Here is a 16,495-nt window from a genome sequence, read left to right as displayed (position 1 = left end):
AGGGGCTGGCTGGGGTCACTGCCCTCCAGGAGTGTCTGGTCCAGGATGCAGACAAACCCGTGAAAGAATGACGCCCCCGCTGAGGGGTAAGGGGGCGCTGAGATCCGGAGTAGGGCCCTCCTCCACCCTTGGGGTCAGAAACACCTTCCTGGAGAGGCAGGCTCAGGCCCAGCTTAGAAGGACAAAAGGGAGGGAGTAAGCCGGGCAGGGGTGGGACAGGCAGTGGGACTTGCAAATGCTCGGGGTGGGCTCCCTACATGGAGGGGGGTGAGCGACAGGAGGGAGGTGGGGGATGTGCATGGCCCAAGGGAACCTACGGGACCGCTGCTCTGCCTCCTGGGGTTGGGAGGCCTGGTGTCAGTGGTCACGGGTGGGGTGGGGTGGGGGTGTTGAGCGTGTACTCCAAGTTTGGGGGACAGAACCAACTCCCCCACGTGGAAAAGGGGATACAGGCAGGGTAGGTGCTGGGGAGCCCCACGCTGTGGGATGGTTGTATCAGCCCAGGGGAAGGGGCTTCCTGCGGGACGGGTGAGTTGACCTGGAACCTCAGGACTGTGGACCCAGTTGGGTGTAAGTTGGGCTGATGGACAGCGGCTTGGGGCCGGGGATAGAAGTCCCAGGGGATCAGGGCTGCAGAGGATGGGCCCGCGCCTTGGGGGAGTGGTTAGTGAGGAGTCGGGGCGCCTGCTAAGATACCCCGACGGGCCCGGGAAGTGCAGTCTGAGCGTCGAGGCGGGCCCGCGCCCGGTTCCCGGCCGGGACCCAGCTGCGGGCGCGCTCCCTCCCCACTCTGCCCTTCCCCCAGCCCGGGGCCCTCTCCCGAGCTGCCGCCTCCGGTTTCCGCAGGGGCCGGAGGGGCCGGAGGGCGGGCGGGCAGTCACGTGCGCGTGGCCCTGGGGCCGGTTGGTCCGCAGTCGGGGGAGGGGCCGCGCGCTGCCGGGCCGGGCTGGGGTCGGCGGGCCGGGGAACGCGGAGCGGAGAGCTGGGGGCGCGCGCCGGGAGAGTCCCGGGAGCGGGGGCTGCGGCGGGGCGGGGCCCGAGCCGACCATGAGCTCCCCGCCGTCCGCCCGCAGGGGTTTCTACCGCCAGGAGGTGACCAAGACGGCCTGGGAGGTGCGCGCTGTGTACCAGGACCTGCAGCCCGTGGGCTCGGGCGCCTATGGCGCGGTGTGGTGAGCGCGGGCCGGGAGGGGAGGCCGGCCGGGGTCGGGCGTCTGGCGCGTGGCCCGGCCCTCGCACTAAGCGCTGCGTCCGCAGCTCGGCCGTGGACAGCCGCACCGGCGCCAAGGTGGCCATCAAGAAGCTGTACCGGCCCTTCCAGTCGGAGCTCTTCGCCAAGCGGGCCTACCGCGAGCTGCGCCTCCTCAAGCACATGCGCCACGAGAACGTGAGTGGCGCCGGCCCCCGGCCCTCGGAGCACCCGCCTCCTGCCCAGCAGACCGCACCCCAGAAGACCGGGCCTTCCCACCTGCCCTCAGGCAGTCCCCCTGTGTGGTGGGGCGGAGACCGGGCTCCAGGCAGGGTCTGCAGAGGGGTGAGGGCAGAGCCCACCCCGCCTCTCACCTCTGTGCTAGGTTAGAGTCCGCCCCCTCGGCCTGCCCCTGAGAGGAGGGAGCCCCTGGCCTTCTTACCGGGGCTGTGTCTGGCTTCTCAGCCCAGGCCCCAGTCAGGGACTCTCCAGGCCTCACCCCAAACCCTGCCTCCAGCCAGCACCTCCCCTAAACACTGCCCTAGTCCGCCTCCTGAGCCTCAGCCCTGGGGGCTGGGGTCCCTGGGAATGCGGAGTCAGGCATGGAATCAGAGTCCGTGTCCTGACTCTGGCACCCCAGAGCCTTGGGGTCTTGGTGGTATAGTGGCCAGCACGCCAGAGGTGCTTCCTTTGCGTCCATGGGGTGGGGTGTCACGGACAGTGGACGAGGAGCAGATCTGGACCCCCACCAGGGAAAGGCCTCCCCTGTCTGCAGACCTGCCCTCAGGACACCACGCGCGCCCGGCCTCGCTACTGCTGGCGGCTAGAGCCCTTCCCTGTGCTCAGGACCTCCCGCTTCCCCATGCAGTTCCTCCTGCTGCCGAGAACTCAACCCCGTGCCACACCAGCCATTCCTGCCTCGTCCCTCTCGGCCCGGTCTGAGGGCTGGTGGTCTGCCCACCCAGGCCCTGGCCTGCCGTGCTCCCACACAGAGGACCTGCCCCCCGGGTTATCGGAGCCGACAGCCTTCTCCTGTGCCCACCAGCAAACTCATCCCCTCGGTTCCTCAGGGGCTAAGAGGGTGGGCCCTTCATTCTCACAGACCTCCCAGATGAAATCTGCTCATGGTGGACACCAGCCCTGCCAGGCCTCGCTGCCTCCTGGTCACGCCTGAGTCTGAGGGCAGACTCCTGTGCCCGAGGCTTTCTCCAGCTCCTCATCACCCCCACTCCCCCTGGACCCCCCAGGCCTATCCAGCAAGGTCTCTGGGTCTCCCACCCCCAGCCTGGCCAGCCCCCTCCACTGGGCCAGTGGGTTCTACCACCCCAGTCGAGGTCCTGACCTGCTGCTGCCTCCAGGGAGCCCAGCCAGAAGCTGGGAGGCCCAGCCTCTCCTAAACCAGTTTTCCCGGGAGGAAGTCAAGAGGCTAAGTGAGGGCCATTGGAGGCGCTGCCTGGTGGCCCAGCCCTGCCCCTCTGTCCAGGCTGCCATGCACACCACAGAAGCGCAGGAGTGTCCATCACGCTGCTGGGAAGCTCGCACACTTCCCCAGTGCCAGGCCTCACCCATGTACCAGGGCCCCCCGTTTATCTGCCCTGTCCGCTCCTTCCCCCGCCCAGGGCCGGGCCACAGCGGCTCCTCAGGTTGCCCCTCCACCTCGTGTCCAGTCTTGCTTCACTCTGGTCTGTCCCCATATAGCAGCCAGGGGGACACATTCAGCGTCAGGCCTGTTTAAACTCTTCCTCGGCAGCTCTTAGAAGCAGAGCCAAACCTTCACCTGGCGTGCCAGGGCCTGCTCGGGCTTCCTCCGGCCGCTCCTTGGCTACCCCCTAGCCTGGGCCTTGGCCACCTGGCCTCCCTCCCCATGTTCCTCAAACGCTTGAAGTGTTCTCCTGCCTCAGCTGCCGTTCATGCAGCCTCAGCCAGGCATCCCCCTGCTGGCTCGCCCTCCCACTGCTCCAAGTGCGGGTCTCCTGGGTCCCTGGAGGCCCTGTCACCCTGAATCCTAAGTGCTGGCTGTCACATACTGTGTGTAGTTCCTCGCTTCTGACCAGGGGTTTGCGGGGCCAAGTCTGGCTCTTGGACTGGTCATAGCATGCTGCCTGGGCCTCTCCAGCAGAGGCATCGCCCCTGGAGACTGTCCCCACCCTGGTCCTGGGTCCTCAGTGGGGACCGGAAGGGGTGGGGGAGGGCTGAGGGCTGAAGCTCTTGGATGCTGGGAACCGACCCAGACTTGGAGCTGCCCCTCCCACGGAGGGTCTTGGCTGTCACCATCCAAAAATAGCTTGTGTCTGTGGGCATGCGTGTCAGGCTGGGTGGCAGTTCCAGTGGGCAGAGCTAGGTGCTGTGGACAGTGGGGTAGAGGGGGACAGCTGCAGGGGGGCTCTCTTGCCCCAGACACAGTGCCAGCCTCAGGGATATGCCTGAGCCCCCCCTATGCCTTCCACCATGTCCCATCCCACTTGGTGTTCTGGCCTCCTCCCCAGGTGATCGGGCTGCTGGACGTGTTCACTCCTGACGAGTCCCTGGATGATTTCACAGACTTGTGAGTGCCAGCTTGGGGCTGGCTGGCCAGGTGTTGGGAGATTCCCGGGCACCAACTGGGTTGGCATGGGGACCCGCTTGAGGCAGGCTTCCCCTGCAGCCCAGATGGGGGTTGGGATGCACAGTGCCCACCTCCTCCCACACAACAGTCCACCCTCTGCCACACGCCCCTGGCCTCCTACAAGTGTGCTTGGTACCGGGCCCTCTCCAGGTCCAGAAGTGTGAGCCTTTGGTCTGAGCATTTGTTGGCTGGCAGGTCCCCTGCTCTGGGACCCTGGCATCAAGCGTGTGGCCTGTAACTGGAGCTGTTGACCTTTGCTGGTAGGCAGAGGAGGAGCAATAGGGAGGACTTCTCCCTGTCCTTGCTCTGCCGAGCCTGCCCTGTGGACGGCCACCCCTGGACTTGCCCTGTTGTTGGCTGAGAGCCAGGGGCTGGGGAGGACAGGCTCCTGGCCTCCTGACCTCGCAGAGGTCAAGGACTCAGACTGGCCCCAGTGTGCTCACAGGATAATGAGTGTCTCTCCCTTCTGTCCTTGTCCCCAGCCCCCGGTCCAGCTGGCTCCTCTGACTTAAATGACCCCTGCCTGCAGGCATCTCTCTCCTTTCTCTGGCGTCCTTCCCTGCCTGTGAGCCTCTGGCTTCCCAGCTCCCAGCCTGGCACACTGCCCTTCAAGAATGCCTTCAGCCCAGTCCCGACCAACCTGGTGTCCTGGGGCGGGCTGGGTGGACAGAGCTGCCCCCTTTGGATGGGTGGATGGGCATCAGGGGAGGTAACACGGTACTACAAGGTGACAGGGTTGTCCAGGCTCTGAGCCCAGGTCCAGTGGGGGACATCTGTCTGCACCCCACCCCAATCTCTGCAGTTACCTGGTAATGCCATTCATGGGCACTGACCTGGGCAAGCTCATGAAGCATGAGAAGCTGAGTGAGGACCGAGTCCAGTTCCTTGTCTACCAGATGCTAAAAGGCCTGAAGGTGGAGATGGGTCGGGGTTAGGGGGCAGGAGAAGGTGGAGCTCCCCAGGCTGCTGTCCCGGGGCTCTCCGGGTCCAGTGAGCTGTCTGCTGCTGACCCCTTCTTTGCCCCCACAGTATATCCACGCTGCTGGCATCATCCACAGGGTGAGTCCTGGTGGTGGGGGGGCTTTCCCTGGCCGTGTGAGCCTGTGAGGGGCTCGACCTGCAGGAGCCCCTGCTTCTAGCCTGTATGTAACGGGGCGTGGCGGCGTCCAGTGTGGGGTGTACACAGGCCAACACGCAGCCCTAGGGGCCCGGGCACCTCCACCTTTCCCGTCGGGTGGGGCCAGCCAAGTCTGGCTGCTCCTTCATCGAGGCACTGCCCAGGCTCTGCCCTTTCACATGGCGGCGGCTCCACTGCGCAGCCACCTTTCCTTTGCTCCTAGGACCTGAAGCCCGGCAACCTGGCGGTGAATGAGGACTGTGAGCTGAAGGTGTGTGCTGGGTGGGTCGGGGGGCTTGGGCTCCCTCCCCAGCTGCCCACCTGCCTTCTGTGCCTTTGGTCCTCAGGCCTGGAGGAGGGGTGGCCCAGGCCAAGGCCAAGGCCCAGACCCCAGGCATCGAGGCAGGAGCTGAGAAGCCGAAGGACAGATGTGCCCCGGGGAGGCACTTGATGTAGATGGCTTCAGGCACATTCCTGTACCTGCTTGAGGCGTAGGGCAGGGAGTGTCCCTAGTCCTCCATGTCTTGCGCCAGGGCAGGGCTCAGTAGGCATCCTCAAAGGTGATGGCCAGGCCCAGGGGTCTGCAGAGTGGAGGAGCAGGTAGGGGAGACCCCTTGAGGTGCCTGCTCCTAAGGGTGGAGGGGACACAAGGTCCGTTGGTCTGGGTGCTCTGGCCATGGGGAGGAGCATAGGGAGAGGCTTGGGGGTCTGGCCATGACCTTAGCCTCTGGAGCGTAGGCAGGGTGCTTGGTGGGCCAGTCCCCTTGGGGTCTCCTGGACCACAGGCTGGCCCACCCATTCCCTGGGGCCCCTTTGCCCCTCCTTCCTGCCTCTGGCTGCAGATTCTGGACTTTGGCTTGGCCAGGCAGGCAGACAGTGAGATGACTGGATATGTGGTGACCCGGTGGTACCGGGCACCCGAGGTCATCCTGAATTGGATGCGCTACACACAGACTGGTGAGAAACTGCCCAGGGACTCAGGTCACCCACCATGTCGGCCTCCCAGTATGCCTGCCTGCTCCTCTGTGTTGTCCTGGGAAGCCGTGGGGAGGCCGCTGAGCTGGGTGAAGGCATGCAGGCTAGATGGCCCGTGTCCCTGTGTCCATGTCCCCCTCACCTCGTGTCAGTCTCCCCTTGCCCTGTGTGTGTGTCCCCACCCTCCTTGGCCTACAGACCCCTGATGCAGGGGCTTCTGTCTCAGTGGACATCTGGTCAGTGGGCTGCATCATGGCGGAGATGATCACAGGCAAGACGCTGTTTAAGGGCAATGACCGTATCCTGAACCTGTGGGGAGCAGGTGGGGGCAGGGTGCTGCCCAGGCCAGATGGGTGGGTGAGCCCTGCTCTGGCCCCAGGTTGTGCTCCTCAGCTCGGTGCAGACTTGGACCAGCTGAAGGAGATCCTGAAGGTGACGGGGACGCCGCCTGCCGAGTTTGTGCAGAAGCTGCAGAGCGCTGACGTCAGTCGGGAGCTGGGAGGGCCGGAGGGCCTGCGCTAGGGCCTGGGCTGGGGGCTGGCCCCTCATCCTGTCTCCCTACACAGGCGAAGAACTACATGAAGGGCCTCCCCGAGTTAGAGAAGAAGGATTTCACCTCCTTCCTGACCAACGCGAGCCCTCTGGGTAGGGCCAGGGTGTGGGTCAGGGACCAGGGCAAGGGGCTCTCCCCAGCCGGGCCTGACTAGCCCTGTCCCTAGCTGTGAACCTCCTGGAGAAGATGCTGGTGCTGGACGCGGAGCGACGGGCGACCGCGGCCGAGGCTCTGGCCCACCCTTACTTCGAGTCACTGCAGGACACAGAGGACGAGCCCGCGGCCCACAAGTATGACGAGTCCTGTGACGATGTGGACCGCACCCTGGATGAATGGAAGCGTGAGTCCGGAGTCGGGGCAGGGCCCGTGGCTGCATCCCGAGGGCCCATGCAGGTGGCCAAGGGCTCAGTCCTGGGCACCCCCACCTCAGGAAACAGGTCAAGTGAGGAACACAATAGGCAGTCAGAGGGCAGGAGGGCTTCCTGGTGGAGGCGACCTTTGGCTGGAGCTGAAGGTTAAGAGGGGGTGCTCCTGGCAGGGGTTTGGCACAAGGGAGCACGAAAAGAGTTCCGAAAGTCATGGGAGCCCAGCTCGGTGCAGGCTGTGGTGAGCACTTGGCCTCCGCCCCAGTGTGCCCAGCTCCCTCCAAGCGGCCAGACCAGAGGCTCGGGACACCCCAGAGCCCCTCCATACCCACTTGTGCCCCCGACCTGTGCTCATGCTTCTCAAGCTTGTCCCTGCCTTTCCTTGTCCCTTCAGGACCCCTCCCACCCGGACAACTGTGTTCCCCTCATATCCCACCGGTAAGGCAAGGTCCACCCCAGGCAGCCCACAGCACTTCACCACCCCTTGACTGTCCCCTCCAGCTCCACTGAGCAGTACAGACCCCCCAAAACTGTGCTGTGCACCTCCAGCTTACTGGCCATCCCCTTCACACCAGGGGCTTTTCTCATGTTTTGAGGCCCACCACCGTCTGCTCAGCTTCAGGCTGGCTGGTGCCCAGGCCCCTCTTTGCCGCGGTCCTGATGCCCCACGCTAGGGCTGGCCTTGTGCATCTCCACCCCAGAATGGCAGACTGGGACAGCTGGCTTGGTGTCTTTCAGTGTCTGTAGGACCAGCCTGTGGCGCAGGTCTGTCTGAGGGCGCCCGTCAGCCCCGTGGGGCTGCCACTGTGCTAGGCTGCATCCTGGCTGTGCCCCACACCTAGGACATTGGATGGGGTTGGGGATGGGGCTGAATGGGTTCTGGTTCTCCAGCCATGTCCCTTAGGGCCACTGGGCTCTTCGGTGCCTCCAGCAGGGGCTCCCCGATTACCTGTTCTGTGCTTTGGGCGTATAAGTTTGGTTTGGCTTGATGGAAGTTTTCTGCTGCTAAAAAAGATTAACATGAAAACCACAAGCCATAGGATCCTCTCTGTGGTCCCGGCCCACAGAAACTTTGGTGAGCGCTTTTGCTTTTACCCCTGACCATGATGGACATAGGGCCTATTTGTGGCTGAGGCCCCGGTCAGGAATGAAGGATGAGGGCCCTAGGTACCCCCCATGGGGTGGGGGGTCTACCTGCACCGTGTGGTGCCAAACCGCACAGACACCTGCCCTTTCCTGAGCTGGGCTGTGGAGGGCCAGTGCCCCCCAAATAGACACTCCCCTGGCCAGACAAACGTGGGGATGCTGGGGTAGGCTGAGCGGAGCCTGTCCCTAAAGACTGGTCAGAAGGGACGCAGAGCAGGCCTCCCTCTCTTTCGGATGGCTCACTCTGAGCACACAGTTCAGGAAGCATGACCACTGGGTGTGGAAGGTGGGTGCTGGGGTAATGGGGAGTCCTCTCATCGAAATCTTCGTGGATGTCCTGGGTCCAGGGACTGGGGCGTGTCATGGTAGTACCCTGAGTGGCTCCACTCAAGTGGACATACTGGTTTACATTCCTAGGAGGTCCTCTGCTCACTGAGGCAGGCTGTGGGGCCAGGGCCTGCCTGCCACGCCAGGGGCTGTGGGTTCCTGTGGATGGACACAGGTGGTTTGAGAATGGCGGTGGTGCGGGACAAATGGCACCTGTGTGTGACCTCTGATCCTGATGCTCTGGGGGCCTGATGGGCGCTTAGGTCAGTGACTAACAGCCTGCACCCTGACCCTGAGTGGGCCTCACTGGCTCATCACTGGTCAGGGCAAGCACCAGTGGACTGGGCCCGGCACCCATCTTGGGGGGCTGGCGTCCGCCCTTGGTGCACCCTGGGGGCTGATTCTGATGGGTGATGGGCCCCTTCCCCCATGAGGCTCCGTCTCTGTTGCTCTCATCCTGTCCCAGGTGTCACGTATAAAGAGGTGCTCAACTTTAAGCACCCCCAGCAGCTGGGTGCCAAGGCCTCCAAGGAGACGGCACTGTGAAGACCCCTGGGCCCTGATGGTGTCGGTGAGGATATCTTGGAGATCCCAGCTGGGGTTCCGACCTGGAAGGGGAATCCGGTTTACTGCTGTGACCTCTGCTTGGGCTTGCACCCCAGGAGACTCCTCATTACATGGACTCACTCCCCAAGCCTGTTCCCCTGCTCTCAGGCTGCACTGCAGCCTAGCTTTGGAGGCGCATCTGAACTTTCTGGACAGGACATCCACCTGGCCTGGGGCTAGCCTCTGACCCCATGAGCAGTGGCCCCTTCCCCAGGCTGCAACAAGAAGCCACAGCTGTGGTGGGGCAGGGCTAGGGGTCAAGGACTAGCGTCTGACCCTGCCTGCTCACCAGTGCTGAAGAAGAAAGGACAGGGAGGACGCAGAGCGCTGCCTCAGGGTTGTTGTTCTGGGGGCTGTTGGGGTGGATTCTTACTCTCCTGCACCCCCGGCCTGGAAAGTAAATTGGCCATGCGCTGTGCCCATATGGCTGGAAGGAAGCAGACCCTTTTGTAGAGCTGCCCTGGCTTTGCGTCCTGATTGTTGGGCTGGATCTCCACTGTTAGGCCCCTGAGCTGCACAGGAAAAGAACGCTGCCCTGGGAGACTTGGCACCTCCCGAGCCCCTGCACCGGGGCCGTCTAGCGGGTCAGAGCTGGTGCCCACCTCCCTGTGTCCTATGCCAGTGAACTCCAATCCTGGAGCCTCCACATTGGGGCTTGGGCCCCTTCCCACTGTGAGCTGATGTTTCTCTTAATGGCTCACACTCCGGAGCCAGACTCGGGGCAGGGACTGATGGCAGTGAATGTTAGGGTCCCATCTGGGGTTCATTCCTAGCTGTCTGAGCTCCATGCACAACACGGTCAAGTTCCTGGGGAGCCTAGATGTAGAGGCTGCTGTGGTACAGCAGAGGATGGGCTCTGTCCTCTTTCCAAACCTGTAGCCTCTCCCCCGGTCGCGTCCAAATGTGGCATTCTGTTGGCCATTCAACGTTCCTGAAGGCTGGCAGCTGGGTCAGGGACCACCGTGTGTCTGCCCGCTCCTCCCACCTGTCCCCAGGGTGGGGCCAGGACTCCCACCCTCTCCCTGCCTGGAGTTCGGCTGGACACGCACAGTGGGCTCGGCCAGATATGGGCAGACACGGTGGGCACCGGCCGCCTCCCAGGGGCCCTCCTGTGACGCTGAGGCCCTCTGTTTCCCGACCCTCGTGGCCACGTGCACCTGACGGTGAAACTCAACACCACATTCCTAACCATCGTTGATTGGCGCAGGGGCAGACATCTGACCCAAAACGATCCTCTGGGAGTCTCACCTGAACCCCGCGGGAGCCAGCTGCCCGGGCAGGCCGGTGCCCTGATCGGCGGTGGGGACGTCAGGGCCGCCGTCAGTCCCTCTCACCGCGGGGGTCGGCCGGGTCCACTGAGGGGGGCTAGGGGCACCCCTGCCCTAGGGCCCCGCTTCCAGAGGCACATGCCTCTCCAAGAAACCCCCTGGGGGACATACTCCCAGAACTCTGCCGCCAAAAGGCCTGCCCCCCTCCTCCGAAGGCCCGCCCCCAGGGCTTGATCCCCACCCCACCTCCAGCCGCCGGTCCCCGCCCGCCGTCGGCCTGGGCGCTGACCCGGAGCCCCCTGCGTCCCGGGCCGGCCTCCCCCCCTCGCGGGCCCTGCCCGCTCACCCGTTTATTCCTTCCCGCCCTTCTCGCGGGCCCTTCCGTCCTTCCCACGCTTGGGCGGCGCCTGCCCCGCTTCTGTGCCGCTACCCAGACCCTGACCCGGCCGCCCTCTTGCCAGGGGCCCTCCCCGCCCCTCCCGCCTTAGACCCGGGGCGGCGCCGCGCGTCCACGCCGCCAGCTGGCGCGGGCTCTCCTGGGCCGCCTGCTTCCTGCGCAGCTCGTCCGGGGGCCCCGCGGGGTCAGGGAGCGGCCCGCGCCCGCGGCACCCGCCTCACGCCGCCCCTCGCGCATCGCGCCGACGAGCCCCCGGCCTGGGAAGGACGACGGCCGGGCGGGCCCGGGGGAAGAAGCCGGAAGCCGCCCCGGCCTCGCCCCTTCCGTGCCCGCCGCCCAGTGTGGCCCAGGCGTGCGCTGCTCCTGGGGTTACCGAGTGGGGGGGGGCCCGGTACTGCTGCGTGTGGACGCGCTTGGGTCCCGCCCCCCAGGGTGCCCCAAAGGGACCCCCTCCGGGCCATGGGGACCGCACTCGTGTACCACGAGGACATGACAGCGACCCGCCTCCTCTGGGACGAGTAAGTACGACCTGCGGAGGCGAGGGATGGCGTGAGGCTCCCCACTGTGAGCGCCCTGTCCCCTCAGCCCCGCATGCGAGATCGAGGGTCCTGAGCGCCTGACCTCGGCCCTGGAGCGCCTGCAGCAGCACGGCCTGGAGCAGCGGTGCCTGCGGCTGGCAGCCCGAGAGGCTTCAGAGGCAGAGCTGGGCCTGGTGCACAGGTCGGACCCCGGTGGGCTGCATGCCACCCAGCAGGCTGCCTAGGACCCGGCCCACCCCAGCGCCCAATGCCCCCCACACTGGCCTCCCCCTCACCTGCCTGTTTCATGACCCTGTGGGTGGGTGAGGGGGCAGTGAGGTGGGCAGTCCCACCAGGGTCCAGTCCCTCTTTGTCCTCCCTTCCCCGCTCCAGCTGGTGACCGTGCCTTGCCGTCTGCCCCTCTGCAGCCCAGAGTACGTGGCCCTGTTGCGGGGCACCCAGGCCTTGGGCACCAGGGAACTCCAGGAGCTGTCCAGACAATACGATGCCGTCTACTTCCATCCGGTGTGTGCCCTGGAGACACATTCCCCCCAGACACATCCACGTGCCTGTGCCTGTTCACAGCTGTGGCTGCTGAGCCCGGCTGGTAGCCCCCTGTTCATGAACATGCGAATGCCCTGCACACTCCACTGGCTGCTGCTGGCACCCAGACTGGCCTGACCTGTTCTGCCCACACCTTGGTGCCCTGCAGCCTGGCTCAGGCTTGGGAAGAGCCTGTGAGGAGTAGCAGGTGGAGCTCATCTGTACTCCTGCCCCCACAGAGTACCTTCCACTCTGCCCGGCTGGCCGCGGGGGCTGCACTGCAGCTTGTGGATGCCGTGCTGACTGGGACTGTGCGCAACGGGCTTGCGCTCGTGAGGTGAGTGCTGCACCCCTCCCCCCGGCTGCCCCCATCCATGGGTGTCCCTGTGAGAGCACAGGGTGACCCTGATGTGCCCTACACTCCACTGTCACCCTCAGGCCTCCTGGGCACCACAGCCAGAGGGCCGCCGCCAATGGATTCTGTGTGTTCAACAATGTGGCGATAGCAGCCAAACATGCCCAGCAGAAACACGGGCTGCACAGGTGGGTGCCCGGCTGCTGAAGGGCAGGGCCCCAGGCCAGAGAGAGGGGGTAGAGGCATTCGCATGTTCATGAACAGGGGGCTACCAGCCGGGTTCAGCAGCCACAGCTGTGAACAGGCACAGGCACGTGGATGTGTCTGGGGGGAATGTGTCTCCAGGGCACACACCGGATGGAAGTAGACGGCATCGTCTACTCTTGGGCTGGAGCGGATGACTTGCCCCTTAGTATCCCCAGGGCTGTCTCTCCCCAGGATCCTCATTGTCGACTGGGATATCCACCATGGCCAGGGCATCCAGTATATCTTTGAGGATGACCCCAGGTGAGCGGGGGTTGGGGGACACGACTCCTCCCTGCAACACTGCTCTTTGGGGCACACAGCTGACCTAGAAAAATTGGATGGGGTAGACATGGCCATGTGCTACAGAAGGCCATGGGGCTGAGGGTCCTGACTTCTGACACCCACCCCAACCCTGGCTGGTTGTCTGCAGCGTGCTTTACTTCTCCTGGCACCGTTATGAGCATGGGCGCTTCTGGCCCTGTCTGCGAGAGTCAGATGTGGATGCTGTTGGGCAGGGGCGGGGCCGCGGTTTCACTGTCAACCTGCCCTGGAACCAGGTGCCTGCTCCTCAGCCTGGGTCCCCTGTGCCCCCCGCCACTGGAGCCCTTCACCCAACTTGCGTTCCTCACCACATCTCTGGGCTTCCTGAACCCAGTCCAGAGCATCCTGCCAGGGCCACCCCCAGAACCTGGGCCTCAGGGGTGAAGACCCCATAGCCCCGGCTGGCAGGGCCCAACACTGATGCCCTGTGGCTTCAGGTCGGGATGGGAAATGCTGACTACGTGGCTGCCTTCCTGCACGTGCTGCTCCCTCTGGCTTTTGAGGTGACTTCGTGGAGGGCAGGGGGTGGAGAAGAGATTTGGTGCCCAGTTTGCCCTGGGGGTGGGGACGATCTCTCTGGAGGGGCCTCCCTTCCACCCCGACTCCAACTGCTTTCTTGTGCTTTCCCTCCTGGCCCTGCCCACAGTTTGACCCTGAGCTGGTGCTAGTCTCGGCAGGATTTGACTCAGCAATTGGGGATCCCGAGGTGAGGGCTTGGCTTGGCTGAGGAGGGTTTCTGGGGTGCCAGGCCAGGCCCTCATCACACCTGGCTCTGGTTCTAGGGGCAGATGCAGGCCACACCAGAGTGCTTCGCACACCTCACACAGCTGCTGCAGGTGCTGGCTGGCGGCCGGGTCTGTGCCGTGCTGGAGGTGACTGGCAAACAGGATGGGCTCACCGGCCAGAGGCCGAGGCGCAGCTGGAGGGGGCTGCCACCCAGGGCAGGGCATCCTGCCTGGGATGGGGCCACCCGCCCCCATGACGCACCTCTGCCCTCCTCCCAGGGCGGCTATCACCTGGAGTCACTCTCCCAGTCTGTGTGCATGGTGGTGCGGGCGCTGCTGGGCGACCCCGCCCCTCCCCTGTCGGGACCAATGGTGCTGCATTACAGGTGCAGGGAGCAGGAGAGTGGGGAGGGCTGTGGGTGCAAGGCCAGGCCTCATCACTCCGGCCTCTCCCCGCAGTGCCCTGGAGTCCATCCAGCGTGTCCGGGCAGCCCAGGCCCATCACTGGGTGAGCCTCCAGCAGCAAGGTCAGTGTGGCCCTGGCTGGGCAGGGGTCAGCGCCCTGGCCCAATGCAGTGGCTGTGACTCTGACCCATCCCGTAGGCTTGGCCTCCACGCTGCATCCCAGCACAAGCTGCCCAGAGGAGAGGGCCTTGCCCCTGCTGCCCGGGGGGCCTGAGTTCAAGGCGGCAGAGGCCCAGGCCTCAGCTGCTCTGAGCTCCCTCCTGCACCAGCTGTGCCTCCAGCCCACGCCCCCTGTCCGAACAGCTGTTGCCCTGAATGAGATGGACGCGGCCCTGGGCCTGCCCCCTGATGTCCTCCATCAGGTGGGGTCAGCCCCACAGGAGGAGGCACAGGCCTGGGCCAGGTAGGCAGAGTGGGCCTGGAGAGAGAGGTGGAACTATGCCTGCCTGTGTGCCCATGTGTGACTCTCTTGTGGTCTGGTGTCACCCCACATCCTTGTGTCTCCCTGGCTTGTACACCACAGGCTGCATGACGTCCTGGTACAGGATGAGGCCTTTACTGCACTTGGGAAGGTCCTGTATCTCTTGGATGGGATCCTGGATGGGCAGGTGGGGTTACCTTGAAGGGGCTGAGGAGTGGTCTGTCCAGGGAAGGGCTAGGTAGTACAGAACTGTGTGGACATGAGTGTTGTCTTGTGCCTAGGACCCTTCCCAGAAGAGCCCCCAGGGATGGGTTTGTGAGAACCCCCTGACCCCCGCCCCAGTCCCTTCCACTAAAGCTCTTAGGCAGAGAGGTGAAAGAGATGACTTAAAGTGTATTTGCAAGCGTCTTATTTTTGGAAGTGGAACAATGTGACTGCAGAGTGTATGGATGACAGCCATATAGACAGGGACCAAAAGAAGGGATGGAGGAGTCTGTTACCCTGGTTTAGGAGTTGCCTTCCACTTCTGTTATCCCACAGGTGAGCAGCGGCATTGCAGCCACTCCAGCCCCTGCTGTAGCTACCACCCTGGACGTGGCCATTCGGTACAGCCTGTCCCACAGAGCCCGGAGGTGAGCCTTGTCTAGCTGGCCTGAGCCTCTGGGGGCATGGCTGGTGGGCACTCCTTGAGCCTGGGTTGGCCACACCACCCCTGCTTCTTCCACATGGGGAAGGCTCTGCGACTGGCCTCCAGGCGGGGTGAGCGCAGCCTGGTCTCCTCTAGGTTGCTCTGCGTGGCCGTGGGACAGCTGGACCTGTCCCCAGACCTGGCCAATGATGGGTATGGCTCTTGGGTTGTGTGTATGTCTAGTCCTGCATGTGGGTGGGCACATTGCCTGGATCCTCACAGGTGATGGGTGGGTTGGGGCCTTCCACCTTCCACAGCTGGAGTTTGGTAGGGGGTGCCCCTGAGGGCAGTGCCGGGAGGGTCACAGAGGGTCGGCAGCGCCAGCATCTCTGACCCTGAGCGCTCTGCACCTCCCTTTCTGCTGTCGAGCCTCTGGAGGGCGAGCAGCATCTCACACACATGCAGATGTGTCCATGTGTGCTCTCCTCTGGAAGGAGGAGTCTGTGGCTGAACATCGGGGGCAAGGAGGTGGCTGCCCTGTCCACGTCCCATGTCTCCATGCCATTGCCAGAGGTGAGTGCTGGTGGCAGGGCAGCGAGCCTGCTACTCACTGGCAGTGTCATGGGGGCTGGGCCTCTGGCCCTCACCTGCTCTTTCTGACTTCCTGGTGGGACCTTTGGTGTAGCTGCCCAGCTGAGATTGGGAGGCAGGATGGCCTGAGCTGGCAAGAGTGGGATCCCCTGGATGAGGGGCCGTGGTTATGCTATTACATCATCCACAGACGACCGGTGGGTTCCTGAGCTGCATCCTAGCCCTGGTGCTGCCCATAGCCTATAGTTTCCAGCCTGACCTCGTACTGGTGGCAGTGGGGCCTGCCCATGGCCTGCAGGACCCCCAAGCTGCACTCCTAGCTGCACTGCTACGGGGGCCTGCAGGGGGCCGAGTCTTGGCCCTTGTGGACCAGGTGAGTTGGGCACGGTGGATGTGCTGTGGGGTGGGAAGTGGGGAGAGACCAGAGACCCACTGCTTCTACCTCTGCCTTTGGCCCAGGAATCCACAACCCAGCTTGCAGGGGTCCTGGCCCAGGTGTTGCATGGAGAGGCACCGCCTAGCCTGGGCCCCTTCTCCGTGGCATCCCCAGAGGACATGCAGGCCCTGGTGCGCCTGAGAGGGCAGCTGGAGTCACAGTGGCAGATGCTGCAGGTGGCTGGTGAGGCTGGGGGCAAGGCTCAGGCTGAATGCTTGGGGCCAAGGGGAACACCCGACCTTACAGCCCTTGGGCAGAGGGCCTCATGCCTTGGAGACTGGGGTGCTGCTCTCAACCTGCTCACTGTGATGTCAGGCTAATAGTGCGCTTCTTCCCAGCGCCTCCTGGAGTGCAGTGACCTGGCGGCCTGAAATTGGACACGGTGTGAGTGTTTACATCCTGGAAATGACACAACAGCCCTCAAAGCCGGTAACTTTGGCCAGCACACCGCTTCCTGAGGCTTCAGTTCTGAGGGCCAGGCTACAGGCGCCCAGGGCACTGACTCAGGGCCACGGGGTCCAGTACAGCCACCCGCAGCCCCGCTTAGCGACCCGCCTCTAGGTGACGGCCCCCTGGCCTCGCTCCCTCCACTCGCGATCAGTAAACGGTTAAGCGAAAGTCTGACTCCGCCTCCTCTGTTGAGCCCACGGGCGGGAGCAAGGAGGCCACACGCAGGAAGCGCAGAGTGACCTTTTGGC

General features: G+C 64.3%; 2 protein-coding genes across 23 annotated transcripts; both read left to right on the top strand.

The window, feature by feature from the left end:
* The first annotated feature begins 914 nt into the window (after positions 1-914).
* MAPK12 (mitogen-activated protein kinase 12) lies at positions 915-9,337 on the top strand. 9 transcript variants are annotated; one of them, XM_037006715.2, is made up of 15 exons: positions 915-1,172; positions 1,258-1,387; positions 2,058-2,270; positions 3,676-3,734; positions 4,597-4,708; positions 4,824-4,853; positions 5,135-5,182; positions 5,754-5,868; positions 6,113-6,184; positions 6,290-6,369; positions 6,453-6,531; positions 6,606-6,779; positions 7,199-7,242; positions 8,368-8,540; positions 8,744-8,882. In XM_037006715.2, exons 1-14 carry the CDS (start codon positions 1,048-1,050, stop codon positions 8,527-8,529), a joined length of 1,443 nt encoding a protein of 480 aa, XP_036862610.2. In that variant the 5' UTR covers positions 915-1,047; the 3' UTR covers positions 8,530-8,540; positions 8,744-8,882. The 9 variants fall into 9 exon arrangements, with proteins under 9 accessions (XP_036862610.2, XP_036862608.1, XP_036862612.2 ...); XM_037006713.2 differs by lacking the exon at positions 8,368-8,540 and having other exon boundaries at positions 916-1,172; positions 6,113-6,157; positions 6,266-6,369; positions 8,744-9,337; XM_037006717.2 differs by lacking the exon at positions 7,199-7,242 and having other exon boundaries at positions 916-1,172.
* Positions 9,338-10,310: 973 nt separating this feature from the next.
* HDAC10 (histone deacetylase 10) lies at positions 10,311-16,415 on the top strand. 14 transcript variants are annotated; one of them, XM_037006709.2, is made up of 20 exons: positions 10,331-11,066; positions 11,134-11,268; positions 11,495-11,591; positions 11,849-11,946; positions 12,048-12,152; positions 12,403-12,471; positions 12,641-12,767; positions 12,969-13,034; positions 13,178-13,237; positions 13,314-13,403; positions 13,536-13,642; positions 13,716-13,783; positions 13,860-14,124; positions 14,245-14,329; positions 14,683-14,774; positions 14,927-14,983; positions 15,265-15,343; positions 15,552-15,734; positions 15,821-15,973; positions 16,136-16,415. In XM_037006709.2, exons 1-20 carry the CDS (start codon positions 11,008-11,010, stop codon positions 16,166-16,168), a joined length of 2,028 nt encoding a protein of 675 aa, XP_036862604.2. In that variant the 5' UTR covers positions 10,331-11,007; the 3' UTR covers positions 16,169-16,415. The 14 variants fall into 14 exon arrangements, 6 of the variants coding, with proteins under 6 accessions (XP_073070197.1, XP_073070195.1, XP_073070198.1 ...); XM_037006710.2 differs by having other exon boundaries at positions 10,339-11,066; positions 15,821-15,980; XR_012121686.1 differs by lacking the exon at positions 16,136-16,415 and having other exon boundaries at positions 10,321-11,066; positions 14,877-14,983; positions 15,236-15,343; positions 15,821-15,969.
* The last annotated feature ends 80 nt before the right edge of the window (positions 16,416-16,495 follow it).

The sequence above is a fragment of the Manis javanica genome, chromosome 10 (assembly GCF_040802235.1).
Source record: "Manis javanica isolate MJ-LG chromosome 10, MJ_LKY, whole genome shotgun sequence".
Lineage (NCBI taxonomy): Eukaryota > Metazoa > Chordata > Mammalia > Pholidota > Manidae > Manis > Manis javanica.
The sequence above is the reverse complement of the archived record's forward strand: the minus strand, read 5'-3'. Positions and strand labels throughout refer to the sequence as shown.

Excerpts from the sequence above, each read along its gene's own strand:
- MAPK12 (XM_037006712.2), top strand. The coding sequence starts at position 1,048 with ATGAGCTCCCCGCCGTCCGCCCGCAGGGGTTTCTACCGCCAGGAGGTG. Across the intron at positions 4,709-4,823 it reads AGATGCTAAAAGGCCTGAAG|TATATCCACGCTGCTGGCAT; the intron begins GTGGAGATGGGT and ends TTGCCCCCACAG. Across the intron at positions 6,532-6,605 it reads GACCAACGCGAGCCCTCTGG|CTGTGAACCTCCTGGAGAAG; the intron begins GTAGGGCCAGGG and ends CCCTGTCCCTAG.
- HDAC10 (XM_037006709.2), top strand. The coding sequence starts at position 11,008 with ATGGGGACCGCACTCGTGTACCACGAGGACATGACAGCGACCCGCCTC. Across the intron at positions 14,330-14,682 it reads ATGGGATCCTGGATGGGCAG|GTGAGCAGCGGCATTGCAGC; the intron begins GTGGGGTTACCT and ends GTTATCCCACAG. Across the intron at positions 14,775-14,926 it reads CTGTCCCACAGAGCCCGGAG|GTTGCTCTGCGTGGCCGTGG; the intron begins GTGAGCCTTGTC and ends GGTCTCCTCTAG.